Below are 24,577 nucleotides of genomic sequence, written 5' to 3'. Positions count from 1 at the left end.
TGTAAATATCTAAAATGAGGTAATTCTTAAAACATACATTCACAAGTAAATGGAGATATTATAAAATTGTATCTCTTAAATTTTTGTTGTTAACATTAACATCTTACTGCATTATTACACTAACTGTTCGGGATATAGCTGTGCATTTATGTAGAAGATTTAGAAGTTGGAGGAGAAAGAAGGTTGAATTCCTTGCATGATGTTGTTGGCAGACCCTTCTGGAACATACACATTCTCCTATAATGTGATTAATAATGTTGGGCATTTGCCTAGTCTTCTGACCCTAAATCTTATGCTCTTTCTACAGCATTGCACTACTGTGGCTAAGGGTCATTAGACTACTTTGAAGAGGGTTGTAAGAAGTATATAATAATTCCTGAAATCATATACAGTGAGATGCAGGGTGTTATTTTGTAGTAAAGAATGTTACTTATGAATTTGGGATATGGAACATTTTTTAAAATGAGCAACTTGAAACATTGCAGTTTCAGAAAAGAAAAACAGCTGACCCTAGTTCTGCATCATAGAGATAACCATTTCTAACAGTTTGGCTTTTTTTTCCAGTTTCTTTTCTCTGTGTCTTTCCTTTCTTTTTTCTTTTGTATACAAACCATGTGTTTGCTATTGTATTACTGTGGATTGGAAATAACTCATTCACCTTTTAATTTTATATCCAAAAACATCAGTAACCTGTGCTTATTTATCATCAATAAAACAGCTATAATTGGTGATAAAAATTACTTTTTTCTTGTTTATAAACACAATGCCAGGGCAGGCTCTGGGGAATTGGTTCCTTAGTCATTAGTCATTAGTTTCTTATGGGTAATTTGTTCATGCTTGTAGGCATCTCCTCCCTTTATTTTTTTTTTAAATAGTGAAAGCTTTTAAGTTGTATTGTAAGTTAAAAAAAAATCAACTTCGTTGAGCCATAAGTTCCATACAATAAATTCACCCCTTTTAAGTTGGAGTTTTGAGAAATGTTACATGCACTGATGTAACCATTACAGCCAATAAAGATCTAGAACACTTCTGTCACCTTAGCAAATTCCTTAGTAACCCTTTGCAGTCAGCCACTATTCCTTGCAGCCCCTGATATTCTTCCTGTCATTTTAGATCACAGCTTTTAAAAGGCCTATTTTGTGTGGAGGAAATAAATTAGTATAGAGCACTGTCATATGAGACATCTTCTTTGTAGTCCTGGCTCTGCTACTGATGAGCAGAGTACATGCTGTTGGGTTGATACTTTACTCAGAGCTGCTGTTTCACAAAGAAGTTCATTGAAGTTGGTGATGTGTATGTTATCTTCCAACCTAATCATCACTAAATCTATGTTTTAGGAATAAATAATAAAATAACAAAAATAAATGTGTGTGGACTTTTCAAGATATTACATAATGTTTACAGTTCATATATTTGTGGATGTGTAAAAATGTACATGTGTATGGAGTATGAAATATCTTAAAATCTTAAAGCTTTGAATTCCTATACAGTTTGTATAAACCTGTGATATTGTTTATCAATTTACTTTGCTATTCTTTTTGAGTTTTAATAACAAATTACATTTGTATTATGTCAATTTAATGTTGTTGCCTGCCACTTTTAAATGAAAGTGAGTTAGTTATGAGTTAGTTTTATAATTCATAACTCATTATTTAAGAGTTAGTTTTCCTAATTGACAAGAATTTAATTGCTGATTATTTCATTTATCATTATAAATATATCAATATATAATTTATCATTATTAAAAGGTGAAATTTAACTGATAATTTAAAATACACATGTAACCAGAATTTTGTTTTGTTAAATAAGCACGCTTACATATCAAAATAATTAATTGATGGTGAAGAATTAAGAGTTGAATCCATTTCATTTTAGTTGAGTTGTATTCCTGGGCCTTGTCCAACTTCAGATGACTTGAAGTATACCATGACTCGTTTGGCAGTAGATGGCGCTGATATTTATATTGTGGAGCATGGCTGTGCTACAAATATAAAGGTACACATTTGTCTGTTACTTGGTCAGTGTAATCCTTTTTCCTTTTAGCCAAACCAAACCTCTATTTCTTGAAGTAAATCACATATTTATAGTTTGCCATCACAGAATACTACGAAATTCTGGGAGGGAGCTTTCTATTTTTTTATTCACCTGTGTTCTTTTCCAGTCTTATTTTCTTTTAAGGCATACTTTTACTACCTTTTTCTTTCACTGAATTTTTATAAACTTGCTTTATGGCTGGAATATAAGCTAGTAGGTTGCTTTTATGACAGGAACATAAACTCGTAATGTTTTTAGATGATTTAATTTTGAATGCCTTTAGGCTTTATTTATTTAACTTCTTGCCTGGCTCCTGGAAACATTTGTTTGCTGCCTCTGCTTTAAGGGTTACTGTTGAAAATCAGGCATTAAGAGTCTGTGATTCATTTGTTGCTACCCTTCTTATTTTTCTTTTCTCCTTCTCTCATTTCATTTGGAATTATAGTCTTCTCCTTTCATCCTCTTTTTAAATTTGAATGTTTATTTTTATTCTGTTGCTTTATCTTTTCTGTTTCCACTTTCTCATTTTTCCTTTCTTTCTTCCATTTGTCAGGCTATTTGAAATAATTACCTATTCTGCAGTTTACTGTAATAAGTTGCTTAAAAATACAGAAACTACAGTTTTGTTTCTTTTTCTTGATTCCACTTTAGATGGGTGCAATTCGGGTTGCAAACTGTAATCTCCACAATCAGTCAGTTGGGGAAGGAATAAGTGCTGCAATTCAGGATTTTCAAGTGAGACAATATATTGAACAATTAAATAATTCCAGAGTTGGACTTCAGCCTGCAGTATTACGGAGGGCCTATTGGCTTGAAGCTGGGTCAGCCAACTTAGGACTTATCACTGTTGATATTGCATTAGCTGCTGATCATCATTCTAAACATGAGGCACAAAGACATTTCTTAGAAACTCATGATGCCAGAACTAAGAGGTAAGTGAGATTTAAGAATGGTAATCAAGTTCAAATGAAAAGTACTAGATAATTAGAGAGGAAATCCTATTGTTAGGAATAAAATAACATCTGAAAGACTGAATGTGATCATGCTGGGTACACTTCAGTGAGTAAATAAGAATCTGATATTTAAGTAATCACATAGTATGTATCATCTCTGATGGTGTGGTTGCTGGGAAAAAAATATTTTCTGATATGTTTCTAAGCCCATGCTATGCGTGTCACAGTGAAACAAATATAAATTACTGCCCCTCCATAACATTTTGTAATACAGTTACACCCCTTCTTTCTCACCATAGCACTCCACTTCCAATTTGTCATTCCTAGAAAACACCATTACTAATCACCATTTATTCTACAAAACTTCTGTTGTAGGTCTTCACAGTTGCAGGGACTACAAAAAGTACCTAAACCTTAAGAAATGATTTTTAAATAGTTTCCAAAGCTTGTTACTGAATTACATGTGTTTAAAATGATTAGTGTGACTTTTTCCATCCTCGTCTCTTCCCTTCTAAAGTTTCTAAAGCTTATTTTAAAAATAGAGAAAACTATTAAGAGATAAAGGACAATAATTATCATAATCCTGCCACTTTGAATTTGTTACATTTCTTCCCAGTATTTTAAATGTATTTCTGTTAAACTTGAAATCATCCTGTATTTGCACTTTAAAATTCTGCATTTCTGTAATTGTTGCCTTTTTTTAAAAAAGCAAAAGAACCCATTTTTTTTGTTTGTTTTTATCAACAGCAAAGTAAGATTTGGGGGGAATAGCAAAGAATTGCGATTCAAGACAAGCAAACTTTGGTGAAACATAGGCAGGTTTGGAGAACAGAGGAGAGGGGCTTGCTTCTATAGAGGAAAGGAAATTGGGGAGGCTGTCTGGTTCTTCATTGGCTATAGCCCTTCAGCAGCTTGTTTTTTCTGGGTCAGAAGGCTGGGGTCTGTGAGCTGTACTTAGCCATTTCCCATATATTAAATATATAGATTGTTTCTAAATTTCTCACTGTAAACGGAAGCTTTTCCCACAATTTCTGGGTATATCCTTTAAATAGTTTCCTCAGAAGGGGGTGTGACTGTTAAAAACTGAGCTTTTGATATGGTTTCCCAAGTTACTTGCTAGGACTCTTATTTCAATTTATATTCCCAGTGGTTCTTTAAGAGAGTCTCTGTCTTACTGTACCTTTGCCACCCTCTGAGTGTTTTATAATAACTGAAAGGTGGTATCTCTTTATTTTGCATTTCTTTATTTGGGGATTATTTAATACTTTTTTCAGATACTTATTGGATATTTTCCCTCATTTGTGAATTTCCTGCTAATATCCTATATACATTTATTTATTGGGATCTTGGTGTATTTCTTACCAATTTTTAAGAACTCTATAAAGATTATTACCCTTTTTCGATCCCCGTTACTGATATTTTGCAGTTTGTTTCATTTATTTTTTCTTATGTTAAATAGATTTTCATTTTATGTATTCAAATGTGTTCACCTTTCCGTTTTATAATGTTTTTGTACTAATTTGAGAGCACTTCTTTGCTAGTAATCACATAACCTCTGTTCTTTATTTTTTGCAATTCTATTTTTGTTATTAACATAAAACTCTAAAGCATCTGGATTTTTTTTATGGTGTGTGTGCATTAATACAGCCATGTGTGCATAAATACAGCCAAGGATGTTAATAGTTTTGTTTTTTTTTTTGCAAATATCTATTCAAATATAGGAAAAACAACAAACTAATACTTAACACCTCATTTCACAAAATGTTTAGATATTTTCACCTATTAATTTTTCCCAAAGAACTGTTTTTCTAGTTAAAAGATTGGGGATTACATTAATCTTTTAGGTTTATTTAAGATACTGGTATCTTATAAATCTGAGTAAGAAAACTCATGTGTGGAGAATGTTGTTAAAAAAAACATTTTGGTTTCTTTGTTCACTATGGCTTTGGAAGCCATTTGGTATGAAGATAGCGCCTGTTTTGATAGATCAGATGGTAGAGCAGGGTGATAGTGAAACTGAGGAGGTGACTCCATGTGACTTTGGGTGCCTCACTGAGGTAAGTTTCAGTGCTCTGATTTGCTAAGAATTGTGAAGTTTGAGATTTTATCCTACTTACTAGCTAAGAAGTTATCCTGCCACAGTTTACTGAGTGCTGGCAGAAGATGTATGAAACTTGGTGAGAGACACAGGACTTTATTACAGCAAAAGCACTAGCCAGAGTCAAATGTGTTTGCATTGGTTCCCTGTGTCCCCCAAATAGGATTGCCAGAGAAAATACAGGATGTGCAGTTAAAATTGTTGCAGATAAGCAACAGATAACTTGAGTATAAGTATACACCACCTGTTACATGGCACATGTTACTTTTATTTGCTAAACCTGGCACTCTTATCCCTGAGTCCCATGGGGATGTCAGAAAAGACCCATGATGGATGTCTACACATAGTATGATGCATTACAGAAGAGGAACACTGAGCTTAGGTAACTTTTTACCACTGTTATAGTAAGTGGAATGAGCCTGCCTTTTTCCAGAACCCTGAGAAATAGCCTGGTCAGAGCCTTGCACTCTTGGCATATCCAGCAAACAAGAACAGGTAACCTGCCCATGGTGAATTGCTTCTCCCTGCCGCGGTAGCTCTAATGATACCACTCTAATGGCAGAAAGCAAAGAGGAACTAAAGAGCCTCTTGAGGAGGGTGAAAGAGGAGAGTGAAAATCCTGGCTTAAAATTCAACATTCCAAAAAACTAAGTTCATGGCATCCAGTCCCATCACTTCGTGGCAAATAGATGGGAAAAAAGTGGAAAGTGGAAACAGTGACAGATTTTATTTTCTTGGGCTCCCAAATCACTGCGGATGGTGACTGCAGCCAGGAAATTAATAAGCCTTCCCAGTGATTCTTTTCTTTATTTAAACTTTATTTTGTGTTGGGATATAGCTGATTAACAGTGTTGTGATTGAGGTGAACAGCGAAGGGACTCAGCCATACATATACAACTCCCAGTGATTCTAATGTGAGCCAAAGTTTGAGAACTAGTACATTGGTTTATATGAAGATAGGGACAGGTAGGTTACATTTGTTGCACTACTTCTGTATTCCAGATTTTGCATATGGGGATTTACATACATTATACATATATTTTCCTTTTGTCTTGTCTAGACTGATATTCCTCGTCTAACTTGATGTATTTATTTCTTCACTTCTAACTTGATATATTTACTCCATCTCATCTTTTACATCTCAAATATTATTTTTTGTAATAATATTTCACTATTTTCTTTGTCACAACACCCTCTTTATCTCAGAGCACTTACTATAATTTTCGATTAGATACTATTTGTGTGACCTGTTTTTGCCCACCATAAACTTCATATGGATAAGGTTATGTCAGTTTTGCCTAGCACAAGGTGCATAGTACATATTTTCAAAAAATATAAATGAATGAATGTAAAAAGGAGATGAAATACTTATTCTGTCTTCTTGTGAGAGCCCTAAGGATCCAGTGAGATAATGCATGTGGAAATGCTTAGAAAAATGACTGTTAATATGAGGTTTTATTATTTAAAGGTGAAAAAGGAATAAAAATATATTTCTCAGATTTCTATAATACAATATTTTTTAGGAAGGGGGTAGTTAACAGCAGATAATTTTGTGTGGGGAGTCACTCAGAGAACCTAAAGAATTTTACAGACGTTTACTCTTACTGTCTTAATTCTTAATACTTCATTCAGAGTCCTTGTTACAAAATCACAATTTCTTTTCTAAAATATAGAGTGGTGTATTATTTTTATTTTGTTGAGAATTTCTTACTTGCCTTATATTTATAACATTTTGGTGTACTAAACTTACCATATAACTAAGTCTTTGCAGTGCTAAATATTATAATCTATTAAGCATAATCTATATTGATAGTTCTGTCTGTTTTTTAAGTTAGTGTTTAAATTTTTAGTTCTTTTGAGAATGTTTTCTGCTGTCTTTGAAGTGGATTTAAATGTTTAATTTATATATATATATATATATATATACACTTTATCTCTTTGATCTTTTTTAAAATGTATGTTCTGTTTCTCATTGTTGCTACTTATTTTCATCTCACCATGGTGAGACTATTTTTTTTTTTAAGAAAGGCAAAATAATTTAAAAGATAGTCCATAGTAAAAACAAACCTTTGTGTTTAATTTGTCTTTTAAAAACATTAACAGTTAACATATTATTTGCTCAAAAGCTTCTGATTTCCTAATGAGTTTTTGTTATGTTGTTGTTCTTTTGTTTCTTTTGTTGTGTGTTCTGTTTAGGTTGTGGTTTTTGTGGCCAGATGATACCCTGAAGAATAAGAGGTGTAAGAACAAGTGTGGTTGTCTTGGTGGCTGCAGATTCTTTGGTGGCACAGTAACTGGCCTAGATTTCTTCAGACTTGAAGAGTTGACACCTTCCAGTAGCTCTGCATTTTCAAGCACAAGTGCAGAGTCTGATATGTATTATGGACAGTCTCTGCTACAGCCTGGAGAATGGATTATTACTAAAGAAGTTCCCAAAATTGTAGATGGTAGTGTGTTGTCACATGTTTATCTTTTATTATCTTCATTCCTATGTCATTCTGAGAGAAGTTCAGTGTTACTTTGTTCAGATTGGTTTTTTGAGCAGGCTTCTGTAGGGTTTAGTTATAATCTGTCTTTGTTTTGCAGGTGATTTAATGATAGCCAGATAAGACCTAGTGAGTTTTTCAGAGTTGCATAAGGCAAAAGTAGATTTACTGTTCAGATCTCTTGCTGTCAACATGGTGATTTTTCCTAGCCCAGCTTTAAATATTTGCATATATCATTATTTCCCTAGAACCTAGATTCCAGAAATACACTTAGGAATAGCTGTGCTTTGAGTTTATAATTGTTTTACTAGTTTACTTTTATAGGAAAAACTTACCAATAGTATTATGTATACTATTGGCTGTCATGTTATCCACTACTTTTGCAAAATAGTCTCCTTATGACTTAAATCATCCATGTCAAGAAATTTGGTGTTTCCTTAGAGCCTGTAGGATAACTTTACAGATACATGAGTTTGGTATGAACAGTGAATGGTGGATTTAGGCATATTGAATTCATATCTATCTATTATCTTTTCTCCAAAGACTTCAGAAATACATCTTCCATTGTGTTTCTTAATTGTGTATTCCTACAATTAAATGCAAAGTGGCCATACTGTTAAGAAGTGAAATTTAGGAAAAGTCTTGATATTGCACTAGTATTTAGCCCTTTTCCATTGGTCCATTCAAAATAATTAACTTAGCTCTGCCTTTTGTCAGTAGACAAAATAGAAAAGAAGTAGTTTTAACTTTTAACAATTTATTGGCTTGATTGTCATATATAAGGATCTCTTAAAGAAAAGAGCAAGAAATATGTATGCCAAATTCTTGTTTAAATGATTTTTCACTGAATATTAATAAATGGTACATGCTAGTTTAAGGTTACTTGAATTCAGAAGTTTTACCAGAATAAGAGCAGACTACCTTATAAAATCAGCAAATACCAAGAGTTCTTGACATTTAAAGGACAAGGAAGATACGAAACAAAATTTACTTAGCTATCTTCTTATAATATTACTTTTTTACTTTTGAATAATATTTGTTTTTAAAGATTTTCATAAGCATTTCTCGTTTCATCCTCAAGCTACCCATGTGAGTTCTTTATTTTCCCTGTTTGTGGTGAAATAACTGAGGTTCATCCCTGAGACTGAGTTGCATGAAGTCATACAGTCATGTATGTGGCTGAGCAGAAACCAGAATCACAGTTATCAAAGCCACTTTAGTTTTTTCTACCATACCACAGCTGTCATTATTTAGAAAGACTATGCTTGATTTTCTAATCTGTAGATCAAAGTTTTACTATCACAAATGCAAGGAAGAAAATCTACAGGGAATTTACACATGGTATAAAAGGGAGAAAATAGCAAATTCTCTAACAGCGAACAGAAGAAACCTCATTTTAGTTCTTATGTAATAGAGCGTGTCTGTGTCTCTCTCCCTCAGGAATGAGTTGTAATTGGTAACCTGCCATAAGTTTCTTGAGCAGGGAAGCTTGAAGTTAGCCCCTTCATAGTCCCTTCATAAGTATATGACTTTCTGATTGTTGAGTTTTCCAGGAACCACATATAGATGTACAATGTCAGGACAGAATTAAGGAGGGCATATTGGTATAACTAAAGAAATTCCTTGGAAGCTCAGTAAATACTAGTTTCCTGTCATTTAAAAGTGAATCAAACCTATTTTTCTTTTGATTTTGGTTGTGATTTTTACATTCATGATAGTAAAAGCAAATACTACTTGTGTCTAAGTTCTTAAGTCTTCTTACCACTTAAGTTCTGTCTGGAATTGCCTTCTACTTGGTGAGATGTTTTCTCCTACTAGCAGGTTCCTCTCTTGTGAATAGCACAAGGATAGCTGGAGGAGAGGGGAAGTAGGGCAGCAATATATATTTTTTTCCATAAGCAGCTCTAGAATTCTTTTATTGCTGTCTGCCCCCAATTTACATAACACATCATAAGGCTCTCATGAAGGGCTGAGAGAATGTTCCACATTCAGGAAGACAGGACAACTGAATGCAGTAATATACAATCCTAGATTGGATCCTATCCTGGAGAGGACAAAAGTCTTTAAAGGACATTATTGGGCCTTTTGAGAAAATTGGAAAGCACATGGTAGACTAGATAACCATATAGTATCAGCACCAAATATACCAAGTTGATAACTATACTGTGTTTTTGTATTATTCTTAGGAAATAAACCTTTTGAGTATTTTGGGTAGAAAACCATGACTGCAAGTTACTCCTAGGTGGTTCCCAAAATATTATCTCTGTTTATATACACTGAGCAAGTGCGGGCAAAGTGTTTATTTTGAGTAAAATAGCTTTGATTTGTTAACACTCTTGAAATTTTTCTAAGTTGGAAATTTTTCATATAAATAGTTATTTGAAAAAGAAGAAATTCAGTCTGTGAACTCTGGTTTCATATGTATGTTGATATCTTTCTGTAGTGTTTAGCATATTGCTATGTGAAATTAGTTACTTGTGTTTTTTAAAAACAACTACACACTTAACAACAGAGTATTCATTTACATTCTTATATTTTTCATAAATTGTTTTTGGAATTATTGTGTTTATGTAACCTACTTTTTTGTTTGTTTAGGTAATGTGAATGGCATAAAGAGGAAAGAATGGGAAAACAAATCAGTGGGAATAGAAGTAGAGAGGAAAACTCAGCACCTTAGTCTTCAAGTACCATTACGATCTCATAGCTCATCCTCTTCCTCAGAGGAGAACAGTAGTTCCAGTGCTGCACAGCCTCTGTTGGCTGGTGAAAAGGAAAGTCCCTCTTCTGTTGCCGATGACCATTTGGTTCAAAAAGAATTCTTGCATGGTACAAAAAGAGATGATGGCCAAGCAAGGTCAGTGTTCAGGTAGATTTAGAAACCTGATTGTAGTAGGATTATAAGTGCTTCAACTTGTGGTGAGAAAAACTCCCCCCCCCCGCCCCCCGTCAGCTCACTTGCTGTAGAAAATTTTTTCTCCTCCTGAACTTATTTTTAAATACCTGTTTGCTGTTGTTTTTCTGATTGCAAGAGTAATTAATACTATTCATTCCAGATATTAAGAAAATACAGAAAAGTATAACAAAAATGAATATTTCTTGTCCTCCCATGACTGAAAGTGAACTGTTGTTAACATTTGGATATTAGCCTTCCGGTGTGGTGAATAATTTTTGGTCCTCCCTTTGGTCCCTAGTTGATTACTCACTTCTTGAAAATCACTTTCCTCTTGACTTGATAGCACATTTCAGATTTCCCCCCAGGTCCTTGGCTATTCTTTCTTGGTCTCTATTTCCAAGTCCTCCATTTTTTTCCTTTCCGTTTTTCTTTCTCTTATTCTTAACAGCCTACCATTTATTAAATATTGTTGTCCCTTAAGAGTCTGTTCTGTACCCTTCTCACTACTCCCTTTACTACATCCCTCTGCAGTCTTAGTAACTAATTGGCTTCAATTATGATCTGTAGTTAACATCTTATAAGTGTAAAAACTCCATCCCATACCTGTGTCCCTGTGAGCCTAGCCATCTTCTGGATGTCTTTCATGGATGGCTCAGACTCAACATATTAAAAAGTGAGCTTGTGCCTATTGTGCTCAGCTTGTTATGCCTCAAATGGCATTCATATATCAGTTGCTAAAGTCAGAAATACTGGAGTTATCTATGACTTATTGCTTTCCTTTATTTCCTCTTATCTGATCAAAGACACCTGGTATATTTTGGTGGATAAACTTTTAATGGATATGGGAATAGTAAAAGTTTACAAATGCATTAGTGTCCATGGATTATGAATAGATTATACTCCAGATTTCTTTAAATTTTTATTCTGTTTTAAGCTGACTCCATTTTTTTGTTTGTTTTGTTTTTGGAACTGTATAGGGTAGGAACATATAATGTGCCATTTTGCTACTTTCTATGGGTATTTTATTGTAAAAGTTTACATCTTTGTTTGTAAAAAGAATACAGAAAAGATTTTACAAGTACTTCTATTTATACTTAAATTATGTGATGTGCAATAAATGTTAATAGTTTTTCTTTCTGTTTTAGCATTCCTACAGAAATTTCGGGAAATAGCCCTGTATCTCCTAATACTCAGGAAAAGTCAGTAGGTCAGTCTCCTCTAAGATCTCCCTTGAAACGACAAGCCTCTGTGTGTTCCACCCGACTTGGAAGTACTAAGAGCCTTACTGCTGCTTTTTATGGGGACAAGCAGCCTGTTACAGTGGGAGTCCAATTTAGCAGTGATGTCTCCAGAAGTGATGAGAATGTACTAGACTCACCAAAGCAGAGGAGAAGTTTCGGTTCATTTCCATACACACCATCAGCAGACTCTAATTCATTTCATCAATATCGATCAATGGATTCAAGCATGTCAATGGCTGATAGTGAAGCCTACTTTTCTGCAGCTGAAGAATTTGAGCCCATTAGCAGTGATGAAGGCCCTGGAACTTATCCAGGTAGAAAAAAGAAGAAAAAGCAAGCCCAGCAGATTGACTACAGTAGGGGTTCCATATATCACAGTGTGGAAGGACCACTTACTGGCCAGGGAGAAAGCATTCAGGGTCCCCGGACTCTGCCATTCAAAACTCACCCTTCCCAGGCTTCTTTTGTTTCTGCATTAGGTGGAGAGGATGATGTTATAGAGCATCTGTATGTTGTAGAAAGTGAGAAAACAATAGAAAGTGAGCAGATTACTTCTCAGCAACCTGTGATGAATTGCTATCAGACTTACCTTACACAGTTCCAGGTAATTAATTGGTCAGTGAAGCATCCAACCAACAAAAGAACCTCTAAATCCTCACTGCATCGCCCCCTTGATCTGGAAACACCAACCAGTGAAGAAAGTTCATCATCATTTGAACAGCTTTCTGTTCCAACTTTTAAGGTATAAGCTAAATCATTAGTTTTCACTGATCAATTTATTTAGAAAAATTATTTTTAAGATGTTTTAAAAATTGCTGTCTCGGTATTTAGCTACCTTTCTGAAAGATAAACTTCCTGAAGACATGGCTTCATGTATGACAGTAGGCCTCAGGTTTATTGATGAGTATTATAAATTTAACCATATAAAATTAAGGAAAAGTTTCAGACTTGATTATCAGAACATTAATAATGTATAGTCCTTGTCTACACTATATTCTGAGATTAGGATCAAGTTTCTGTGAATTCATATTTTCTGTCTTAAAAGTAAAATTTTGGAATTGTTTTTAATAGTTGGTATTCTTTCTATTAATCCATAACTGCTTCTATGCAAATCCAGTTCTACATACTTGATATTTGAGATCTTATAGTTTAGTATTAATTGATTATTGTCCATTTCTGTAATGTATTATGTAAATGGCTTTTTTACAGGAAAGCTAAAAATATGTCAAAATAAATTTAGTGATAAAGCCAATATTAAAACATTTTTATAAATATATAAAAGAACTTCATGATTTTAAAGACCAAAATTGAGCATATAAAATCTTATGGAACTGATTAACATTTAAGAATTTTATGTGATGTTTACTTATGTGTAATATATATACTCATTAAAACTGTCTGAATGTTAATATTCTCATTGTTAATTCAGATGTTTATTATATACTACTGTATGTTAACCATTTGATGTTCAGTGGTGAGGAAACAGACAGGCAGTTAATATAAATAGATAAGTACAGTGTGATTACAAATTGAGAAGTCTTACAAGGATAATCAAAGGATGCTGGAATAGAGAATAATGGGTGGTAGTGGGGTTGCCTAGATTGTATTGACATAAAAGGTCTATCACAGGAGGTAATATTTAAACTGGAACTTAAAGGATGAGGCCGAATTGAAGATGGGTAGATTTAGGGGTACTATATTCAGGGAATAGGACCAGGACCTTAAAGCTTCATGGGAGTTTTAAGGAAATGTGATATGATCTCATATTTCGGCTACCAAGTAAAAGTGAATTGTCATTAAGCAAGGAGGAAGTGGGGTGATGACTTAGGAGACTGACTCAGTAGTCTGTGCAAGACATGATATACTTGGACTTAAGTAATGATGTAAATGTGATAAATGGAGTGGAATATCCTTACATATGTATGTATTGAGTAATATGTATTGAAGAAAGAATAAACATACTAACAGTCACAAAGTTTTTATTTTGTAGTTGTACTCATTTCTTATCTTGCCTAAGATAAATTGCCCATGCCAAAATTTTAAAATGTTCTCTTTATTCCATGTGAAAATATGTTGATATATGAATGTTTTAGTATAAAACCAAATGGTATTTGCTTTGAAGAATTGCTGTGAGAAGTTAGAATTATTAATATTTTAGTACTTTCAATAAATCTTATTTTGCTCAGGCAGTCAAATGTCTGGAAAAAATAAGCCAAGGAGTTTATATCTTTAGACAACTTCAAAAATAGAACATAAAATCTTTTTTCTTCACTAGATCTAAATAACAGGCTAGCATTTAAAAGGGTTTAGTTTGGTTATTTAAGTACATTATGTATTTTGTTATCTTTTATGGATATCCCTGGAAGAGGGCATGGCAGCCTACTCCATACTCTTGCCTGGAGAATCCCATGGATAGAGAAGCCTGATGGGCTACTTTCTATGAGGTCACAAAGAGATGGACAAACTGAAGCAACTTAGCATGCACGCATGGATATTAAATACAATCTAGTTTTTCCTATAATTTAATGTTTCTCTGGGATTCTTTCCCAGTTATATACTATTTTGTCTTCTTTTGCATATGTTTAAAATTTCATAAAATGAGAAGTTTAAAAGAAAATAAAAGTTGATTGTGCTATAGGACTCTCAAATTAGTTTTTTCTAAGTAAAGCCCAATTTAAAGAGGAACTACGGAAGAAAGACATTTGAAGCGCTTATTCTTAAGCTTTAGTTGTGTAGTCTACTCTCGTTGCTGAATCCTTGCAGCCCTACTCTGTCGTTTGTCTGAATAATCAGAAGATGGAATTGACAGTTGAATATTTTCTGTGATTTTCTCAATTTGTCTGTTAAATATTTATATTTTACATATCAAAATCACATTAACAAGGTAATTTGGATATTCAGAAATATCAGTTGATAGCATAAATTTAGAGAATAACTAATATTATAATTCTAGTCTACAAGTAATATTTTCTTTTATTCTAGGTTATCAAACAGGGGCTTACAGCTAACTCTTTACTAGACAGAGGAATGCAACTTTCAGGATCAACTTCAAAGTAAGTAAAAATTATGTACTTTTGAAGTTTTAAGCCAGTCTTTCTTGATTATTAGATTGTAGAATTTATTCTGAGACATAACCATTCTTTACCTGATCATAGTATTTATTTTATGAATTAATTGGCCCAAATAATTTAACTCTGTTGTCTTTCATGGCTTTGCCTACATTTGTGAGCATTCCGTAGCATTTCTTTTAGATATACTATGCAAACCACAACTTGACATATTAACATTGGGAACTAACAAGAATTAGTATTACAAATTTTATATTTTGGAAATGTTCCATCAAATAAGTACATCAAAAGGTTTTATATTTAATGTATTAATCATCTTAGATCAGCTTGCTTCTTAGTTCCTCATTTGTCTTGTCCTTGAAAAGCATTTGGGACATATCTAGTCCAATTTCATGAAATTTGTAGTTGAAATAATTGCAAGTTTAAAGATTAAAGAGACTCCAACTGCTATTTTTTGTGTGTGAGTGGTCTTTTAAATATATATTTTGCTTGTTAAATTGTATAGTACACCATATACTCCACTGGAAAAGAAAGCTGTTGATAACACCGATGATGAGACGTTAACAGAAGAGTGGACCTTGGATCAACCAGTCTCCCAGACTAGAACCACGGCCATAGTTGAAGTAAAAGGAACCGTTGATATTGTTCTGACTCCCCTAGTGGCTGAAGCTTTAGACAGGTATTAATTTTGTGTAAAAGTACAACTATTTTATAAAATAATAAATGTATGTGATAATGATTAGTGTATATGATATATTTTCATGAAAAAGAATGAATAATTATTGATGAAAGAGTCTATTTTGATTGAATAAAAATGAAAATATATTTAAAAGGAACTGTTTCAGTTATTATTCCTTTCTCAGCTTAAATAATTATATATTATAATAATTATTATATTATATTTTCTACTTTTTGCTTTTGGTCTGTTGAGCATAAAAATGACCAAATACCCAGAATAGAATTACTAAGGTTAATGAAGGGACAAAGAGGAAATAATGCATTCTCTGTCCTACGAGGAGATTATAGTCTTCTAAGGAGACAAAACTAAGATGAATAAAATTTAGAATAGAACATAATAGGATAGATTAGATAAAGTAGATCACAGTATTAAGTGATATTAAAATGCTTCATTTACTGTTTTTCTTCCCTCAGGTATATTGAAGCCATGGTTCACTGTGCTAGTACTCGACATCCAGCAGCAATTGTGGATGATCTACATGTCAAAGTCCTCAGGGAAGCTGTCCAAAATAGCAAGACTACCTTCTCAGAAAATGTAAGAACTTTTTGTTGAGTGAGTGCGGCATTTTGAGTATTCTTCACGCATACATAGTAGCCAAACTTGAAAAACTTGAATATACTAAAACTTCGTCATTTAAATTGGAATACAGGTGGACATTTCTAAACAACCTTTATATGTCATTGACTCTGTAAGAGTTAGCATCTGTGACTGTCAGTTCAGTTCAGTCTCTGTCGTGTCCAACTTTTTGCGACCCTATGAGAACCCCATGAACAGTATATGATTATACTGTGTATTAAATAAAAGTAATATATTTGTTAAAATGTGGCATTTTTTCTTTTATTTTGGAAGTAGTTTAATTCCAAGCCTTTTCTAAAGAGCTTTGGTCCTAAGTGAAGGAGTGTTGTTTAGCACTGGTACATTCATTTTCTAAGAAAGCAAAGCTGTTTATTATTTTGACTTTCCTCTGTGATTAGATAACTTGTATCTTAATATTTTGAAGTTATTTTTGTTCACTTCCATGAATTAAGCCACTGTCTTCTGGTGTGTGATATTTTCCTTACATTGTGGTCTGAGTCACAAAGCTACTCTCTTCGCGGTCATGTCTTAGTGCTCATCAGTGACTGTCCGCTTGAATTTCAAGTTTATCTGAGTTGTATTTGGACTAGGGACCAGGGGAGGTGAAATTAAACCTATTTTTAGTGATCCAGTTATTCAGAATATATTGACATTTCATGTGATAGGTAATTGAGCTAGAATAGTACAAATCAAAAGAAATTTGAAAATATTCCCAGCCAACAGGGAGAGCTAGTTATCAGAAACCAAATAGGTTTTCAAGTACATAGAATTTGGTGATCCTTTTAAAAAAACCTATTATTGTTATTACCATCTTTTCTGTCCCTTTTTGTATGGGCTGATTTAGCTTTATTATGTATCACTTTTCTCAACCTTGGGGGTGCCAGTCTGTTTCCCAGCTTTTCTAAGGTTTGGACTTTAAGACTGGGAATGCTAACCCAGATGGCAGCTAGTATATAGATAGGTATAAAGGAGCACAATGAATAACAAGTTGTTGTTGTAGATGATGTGAAAATTATTAAAGGTCTGTGAAATAATAATACTACTTTTAATCTTTTTAGCTATCTTCTAAGCAAGATGTTAGAGGAACAAAAACTGAACACTCTACCATAGGAATGACTAATCAAGGACAAGCGCAGACAAATCCTATAATGAAGCAAGATAATGTAACAATTAAAGGTCTTCAGGCTAATGTTAGCATACCAAAGGTAAAAATTTAATATTAAAAAAAATTTTTCTGAAAGAAAATATTGTGGTGATTTTTATTATAAACCAAATGGTGGTAGAATAAAGTGTAATATCAAACTTTTTTTATTTCCTTGATGATCTAATGTAAGAATTAATGTAATATAAAGTTTACCTAAACAGAATGTTGGTTAATATGTTACTAATATTTAAATAACATTAGATATTTAATGTTATTTTATTACCACTAACATTTATTTATACTAATATTTAATTATGTTATAATTATCATTAAATAGTTAACAACATTAATGTTATTTAATAAATTAAATAATTAAATAAAACTAAAATGTTTCATATGCACTCAGTAAGAATTTCATTATTATCTTATGAGAGTTTATAAGCTTTGCCTTCATTATACTCTTGTACACATAGATAGATATGCCATTCCTAACAGTAGTTTTTCATTTTCCTGTATATCTTGTGTTTAAGTGGTAACATTTTACTTTTCAACTCTGAAATATGTGACATTTTGTGTGTTAGGTGAACTTATGTTTGCTACAAGCCTCAGTAGAGGAATCTCCAAATACAGCTCCTAGTAGGAGTGTGACTCATGTGTCCTTAGTAGCACTGTGTTTTGACAGAATTGCTACACAAGTTCGTATGAACAGGTAAGAAAGAGTTTATTAGCCTGAGCTGTGACTATCTTGCTGGATGTAAAAGCAAACCTTAACTGTCTTTTCAGTATATTTTGGATAATTCTGATGTTAAAACTCAAGACTGATATTGGAATTTCAAATCTCATTTTTATATTAGCAAAGTGGGTTTTAAAAAGTTTACACGGTTTTTATTCATACTATCTTTCAGTAAACACTGAAGAATTTTTTCATTAATATTGGTTTATTTAAAATAGTGGAATGTTGTTTTTTTTTTAAACTAGTTAAATATTTTTACTAAACTATATTTTATACATGTTAACCATCATACTCTTTCTTTTTCATGAAGAGGTGTGGTTGAAGAGAGTTCAAACAGTGCAGACCCTGGTAGAACATCTAATTTTGATAGGTACGTTCATGCTACTAAGATGCAGCCTCAGTCATCTGGATCTCTCAGATCAAATGCTGGAGTGGAAAAAGGCAAAGAGATTGCAGCCAAGTTAAACATTCATCGAGTTCATGGGCAACTGAGGGGTCTTGATACAACAGGTAGGAGTCTACAACATATTTTTTCTTTGACATATATAAATGTAAGAGGATTTCGCAAAAGGAAACATATAATATTTTTCCCTTTGAATATTGCTTCAATTTTAGTATTTCATAAGAAAAGGGTATTTCTCTGTGAACACAGAATGTTTACTGCAAAAGATAAGGTATACTTTGGTAGGAAGGTGAGTGGTATGGCCCCAAATTAGGAACTGCTTCTATCTTCCCTCTGTTTGCTCATTATAGAACAGAGAGAATATGATCTTTATAGTCTTTGCTTTCTTTCTAAAACCATTCTGTTGACACAGCTCTGTTAAAAAGGAATAATTATGGTATCAAAATTAGATAGTCAAATCTATAAAATATAGTACCAATGAGAATGACAGGCATAGCTGTGGGCTTCTTAAAATACTATCTTTGAAGAATTGTCAATAAACAAGAAATTGTTCATTTGACTGTTAAACATGAAAAGTGGGGACCAAAGCTGGGTTTGTAAAATGATCTCTAAAGAGCTGTAGGAAATTTAGTTCAAATGTGAACAAGTTACATCTAGGTGGTAAATTTCCATGAATTTCTTTATCTTCTTTTTGCTTTTCTGTATTCATAAACTGTTATCAGAGAAAGAAATTTTTAAAAAATGATAAAGTAAAAAACTTGGGATGTTAATGTCCATATGGCATATTGAAAATGATGGAATTATGGCAATCAATGTCTGTGATGAATTGTTATATAAAATGTTAGTATAAAGCAATCTTTGAGTAAAAGGTATAGTTTTCCTGGGAAAGAATGTTTTTCCTAAGTCTAGGTAATTAATTTAAATAATTTTTATTTTGTAAAATCACAAGTCAGTATTTAAAATAATTTACTATGAAACTGAATTATTCAGGAACTTTTTAAGTTTAGACTTTTAGTTTTTTCCTATATAATCTTTTGAAAGCTATCCTGTCTCTGAATAATTATTTGTTAATTATGGAATCTTCTTTTCACCTTCTTACTTTAACGTGATTCTGGAACTTTTTAATTAGTATGACATTAGGCAGTGTTATTTTAGAAACTGGTTGGTTCATTGTTTTTTCTTTGACAGAATACTAAGATATCTTTTAGGACAACCACTGTATCAAATGTTTGCATTATTTATTGTTTTTAATGGTCATTTTGTTCGCTTTTGATAATAGATATTGGTACCTGTGCTATCACTGCTATTCCTTTTGAGAAGTCCAAAGTTTTATTTACTCTTGAAGAGCTGGATGAGTTTGCTTTTGTGGATGAAACTGATCAGCAAGCTGTTCCAGATGTAACTCGAATAGGTCCCAGCCAGGAAAAATGGGGTTGGATAATGTTCGAATGTGGACTTGAAAATTTAACAATAAAAGGTAAGTTTTTTAAATTTCTGCTTTAAGGGAACAAATTGGACACAGATTGCTGAAATGTTTTGAACAATCATGACTTTCAGTAAGCTGAATCAACATATTCAAGCAGAAAGTATGGCATCTGAGATTATTTAATAGAAGTGGGTGCCCCATCCCCATTGTGTAAGTGGATTTTTGTGGACTAATCATGTGACTCAAAACTGGCAGAGCATCTAGACATACAAATCATCAATGCCTGAGCAAAGCAGTGTATAGTTCAGAAAAAATTCTTGCATAAAATATAAAACAACTTTAGGAGCTTTGTGTCTTTGGAAACTGGATCTTTGATTATTAGTCTTGCCATGTAAGATGAAAATACTGTAAATCCTTTATTCAGTGATCAGTCAATTCAGTCAGTCGATCATGTACAACTCTTTGTGACCCCATGGACTGCAGCACGCCAGGCTTTCCTGTCAATCACCAACTCACAGAGCTTGCTTAAACTCCTGTCCATAGAGTCAGTGATGCCATCCAACCATCTTATCCTATGTAAACCCTTTCTCCTACTGCCTTCAATCTTTCCTGGCATCAGGACTTTTCCAGTGAGTCAGTTCTTCACATCAAGTAGCCAAAGTGTTGGAGCTTCAGCATCACTCCTTCCAATGAATATTCAGGACTGATTTCCTTTAGGATGGACTGGATTGATCTCTTTGTGGTCCAAGGGACTCTCAAGAGTCTTCTGCAAAACCACAGTTCAAAAGCATCAATTCTTCAGTGCTCAACTTTATAGTCCAACTCTCCCATCCATACATGACTACTGGAAAAACCATAGCTTTGACTAGATGGAACTTTGTCCGCAAAGTAATGTCTCTGCTTTCTATTAATCTAAATTTGTCCTAGCTTTTCCTCCAAGGAGCAAGCATCTTTTAATTTTAAGGCTGCAGTCACCATCTGCGGTGATTTTGGAGCCCAAGAAAATAAAGTCTGTCACTGTTTCCATTGTTTCCCCATCTATTTGCCATGAAGTGATGGGACTGGATGCCATGATCTTAGTTGTTTGAATATTAAGCCAACTTTTTCACTCTTCTCTTTCACCTTCATCAAGAGGCTCTTTAGTTTTTCCTCGCTTTCGGCCATAAGGGTGGTGTCATCTATGTATCTGAGGTTATTCATGTTTCTCCTGGCAATCTTGATTCCAGTTTGTGCTTCATCCAGCTCAGCATTTCTCATGATGTACTCTGCATATAAGTTAATTAACCAGGGTGACAGTATACAGCCTTAATGGACCTTTCCCGATTTGGAACCAGTCTGTTGTTCCATGTCCAGTTCTAACTGTTGCTTCTTGACCTGCATGCAGATTTCTCAGGAGGCAGGACAGGTGGTCTGGTAATTTCCAGTTTGTTGTGATCCACAGTCAAAGGCTTTGGCATAGTCAATAACGCAGAAGTAGATGTTATTCTGGAACTCTCTTAATTTTTCAATGATCCACGGATGTTGGCAATTTGATCTCTGGTCCCCCTCTGCCTTTTCTAAAATCCAGCCTGAATATCTGGAAGTTCACAGTTCACGTACTGTTGAAGCCTGACTTGGAGAATTTGAGCATTACTTTGCTAGCATGTGAGAAGAGTGCAATTGTGTGGTAGTTTGAACTTTGGAATGAAAACTGACCTTTCCAGTCCTGTGGCCACTGCTGAGTTTTCCAAATTTGCTGGCCTATTGAGTGCAGCATCATCATTTAGGATTTGAAATAGCTCAACTGGAATTCCATCACCTCCACTAGCTTTGTTCATAGTGTCCAGACGCCCACTTGACTTTGCATTCCAGGTATGGCTCTAGGTGAGTAATCACACCATCGTGGTTATCTGAGTCATGAAGATCTTTTTTGTATAGTTCTGTGTGTTCTTGCCCCCTCTTCTTAATATCTTCTGCTTCTGTTAGGTCCATACCATTTCTGTCCTTTATTGTGCTCATCTTTACATGAAATATTCCCTTGGTATCTCTGATTTTCTTGAAGAGCTCTCTAGTCTCTCCCATTCTACTGTTTTCCTCTGTTTCTTTGCATTGATCACTGAGGAAGGCTTTCTTATCTCTCCTTGCTATTCTTTGGAACTCTGCATTCAAAGGGTATATCTTTCCTTTTCTTCTTTGCTTTAGCTTCTCTTCTTTTCTCAGCTATTTGTACGGCCTTGTCAGACAACCATTTTGCCTTTTTGCATTTCCTTTTCTTGGGGATGGTCTTGATTGCTGCCTTCTGTACAGTGTCATGAACCTCCATCCATAGTTCTTCAGGCACTCTATCAGATCTAATCCTTTGAATCTGTTTGTCACTTCCACTGTATAATCGTAGGGGATTTTATTTCAGTCATACCTGAATCATCTAGTGGTTTTCTCTACTTTCTTCAACTTAAGTCTGAATTTTGCAATAAGGAGTTCATGATCTGATCCACAGTCAGCTCCTGGTCTTGTTTTTGCTGACTGTATAGAGCGTCTCCATCTTTGGCTGCAAAGAATACAGTCAATCTGATTTTGGTATTGACCATCTGGTGATGTCCATGTGTAGAATCTTCTCTTGTGGTTTTGGAAGAGGGTGTTTGCTATGACCAGTGCATTCTCTTGGCAAAATTCTGTTAGCCTTTGCCCTGCTTAATTTTGTACTCCAAGGCCAAATTTCCCTGTTACTCAAGGTGTTTCTTGACTTCTTACTTTTGCATACTAGTCCCTTATAATGAAATGGACATCTTTTTTGGGTGTTAATTCTTGAAGGTCTTGTAGGTCTTCATAGAACCATTCAACTTCAGCTTCTTCAGCATTATTGCTTGGGACATAGACTTGGATTACTGGGATATTGAATGGTTTGCCTTGGAAATGAACAAAGATCATTATGTCATTTTTGAGACTGCACAAAGTACTGCATTTCAGACTCTTTTGTTGACTGTGAGGGCTACTCCATTTTTTTCCTAAGGGATTCTTGGCTGCAGTAGTAAATATAATGGTCATCTGAATTAAATTCTCCCATTCCAGTCCATTTTAGTTCACGGATTCCTAAAGTGTTGATATTCACTCTTGCCATATCCTATTTGACCACCTCCAATTTACCTTGATTCATGGACTTAACATTCCAGGTTCCTATGCAGTGTTGTTCTTTACAACATCGGACTTTACTTCCATCACCAGTCACATCCACACCTGAGCGTTGTTTTCACTTTGGCTCTGTCTCTTCATTCTTTCTGGAGTTACTTCTTCACTCTTCTCCATTAGCATACTGGCACCTCCTGACCTGGGGAATTCATCTTTCAATATCATATCTTCTGTCTTTTCATCCTGTTGATGGGGTTCTCATGGCAAGAATACTGAAGTGGTTTGCCGTTTCCTTCACCGCTGGACCACAGTTTGTTAGAATCTCCACCATGACCCATCCATCTTCTGAGGCCCTATATCACATGCAGTTAGGCAAAGCTGTGGTTCATGTGATCAGTTTGATTTAGTTTTCTATGAGTGTGGTTTTCATTCTATCTGCCTTCTGATGGATTAGGATAAGAGGCTAATGGAAGCTTCCTGATGGGAGAGACTGGCTGTCTACTGACTTATATTTTCTTTTACATTACTGACTATAACTTTAAAATAGGAAGGCTGAATTGTGTATAAGACTTTCAGATTTCGTCCTGCATGTACATGTGCTTTGTCGCTCCATTGTGTCTGACACTTGCAACCCCATAGACTGTAGCCTGCTAGGCTCCTCTGTCCATGGGATTCTCCAGGCAGGAATACTGAGTGGGTTGCCATTTCCTTCTCTAGGGGATCTTCCTGACCCAGGGATTGAACCCAGGTCTCCAGCATTGCAGTCAGATTCCTTACCGACTGAGCTATGAAGGAAGCCTCAGTGTAATAGTAGTGTTTATGCCTACAATTCCTTACCTGACAACTCAATATTATATCACTTTTATATATAAGGATAAAATTTTGGTAGGAAAAGAATGTGAGGTTTTTATTTTTTTCTTTATAAAAATTATAGAGTACAGCATTGAGATAAGACCTAATGTTTTTAATAAATAAATTTTTTCATTTGTATAGGAGGAAGACAGTCTGGTGCTGTTTTATATAACGCTTTTGGAATTATGGGTAAAGCTAATGTCGCAGAAAGGGGTGGAGTGCTGACATCCAATAATTCTTCTGATTCTCCAACTGGCAGCGGCTATAATACTGATGTCTCTGATGATAATCTTCCTTGTGACCGAACAAGCCCTTCTTCAGACTTAAATGGAAATTCTGTTTCTGATGAACAAGTTGGTGAATTTCTAACAATAATAATGCTTTGGGAGAATAGAAAATTGTTTACCCAAATCACAGTCAATTTCTGGAGTATATTTGCTTATCTTTCCATGTAGATTTTGCATAAATGGTAGCCAAGGCATTTTGGTGATTATATTCTACGAGTGTAATTGCTAAAATTGCACTTATATCTGTAAATATATAATAACATTATACTTTGCTTATGTCAAACAATTTTATTTGTTGAATTAATGGAATTTCAGAAAAGCAGAACTTTGTTTTTTATCTTGTTTAAAGAATGTTAGCAGAATTCATTTTTTAAATAAACAGTTTTATTACTGGTAGTATTTCACATGTTTAAATATTTTAACATTTTTGTCAATCTGCCTATTTTGTTTGCAAGTGTATAGAAATGAGTTCAAATGCAACTCATTATTTTTGTCATGGTATAATTTCATGATGAATATAGTAACAGCAATAATGAAAA

General features: G+C 34.0%; 1 protein-coding gene across 17 annotated transcripts in view; it reads left to right on the top strand.

The window, feature by feature from the left end:
- Positions 1-24,577, top strand: part of BLTP1 (bridge-like lipid transfer protein family member 1) — a 208,042-nt gene that overhangs the window by 82,977 nt on the left and 100,488 nt on the right. For all 17 annotated transcript variants that reach the window (XM_042234373.2, XM_060401067.1, XM_060401064.1 and 14 more), the window contains 13 exons: positions 1,876-1,995; positions 2,686-2,966; positions 7,282-7,532; positions 10,167-10,425; positions 11,610-12,447; positions 14,688-14,758; positions 15,279-15,452; positions 15,926-16,046; positions 17,147-17,293; positions 17,814-17,941; positions 18,276-18,475; positions 19,648-19,845; positions 23,893-24,104. In XM_042234373.2, the coding sequence (XP_042090307.1) occupies positions 1,876-1,995; positions 2,686-2,966; positions 7,282-7,532; positions 10,167-10,425; positions 11,610-12,447; positions 14,688-14,758; positions 15,279-15,452; positions 15,926-16,046; positions 17,147-17,293; positions 17,814-17,941; positions 18,276-18,475; positions 19,648-19,845; positions 23,893-24,104 (3,000 nt within the window). The remainder of the gene's footprint in view (positions 1-1,875; positions 1,996-2,685; positions 2,967-7,281; positions 7,533-10,166; positions 10,426-11,609; positions 12,448-14,687; positions 14,759-15,278; positions 15,453-15,925; positions 16,047-17,146; positions 17,294-17,813; positions 17,942-18,275; positions 18,476-19,647; positions 19,846-23,892; positions 24,105-24,577) is intronic.

This window comes from Ovis aries, chromosome 17 (genome assembly GCF_016772045.2).
Source record: "Ovis aries strain OAR_USU_Benz2616 breed Rambouillet chromosome 17, ARS-UI_Ramb_v3.0, whole genome shotgun sequence".
NCBI classification, from domain to species: domain Eukaryota; kingdom Metazoa; phylum Chordata; class Mammalia; order Artiodactyla; family Bovidae; genus Ovis; species Ovis aries.
This window is presented reverse-complemented; position numbering and strand designations above follow the sequence as displayed.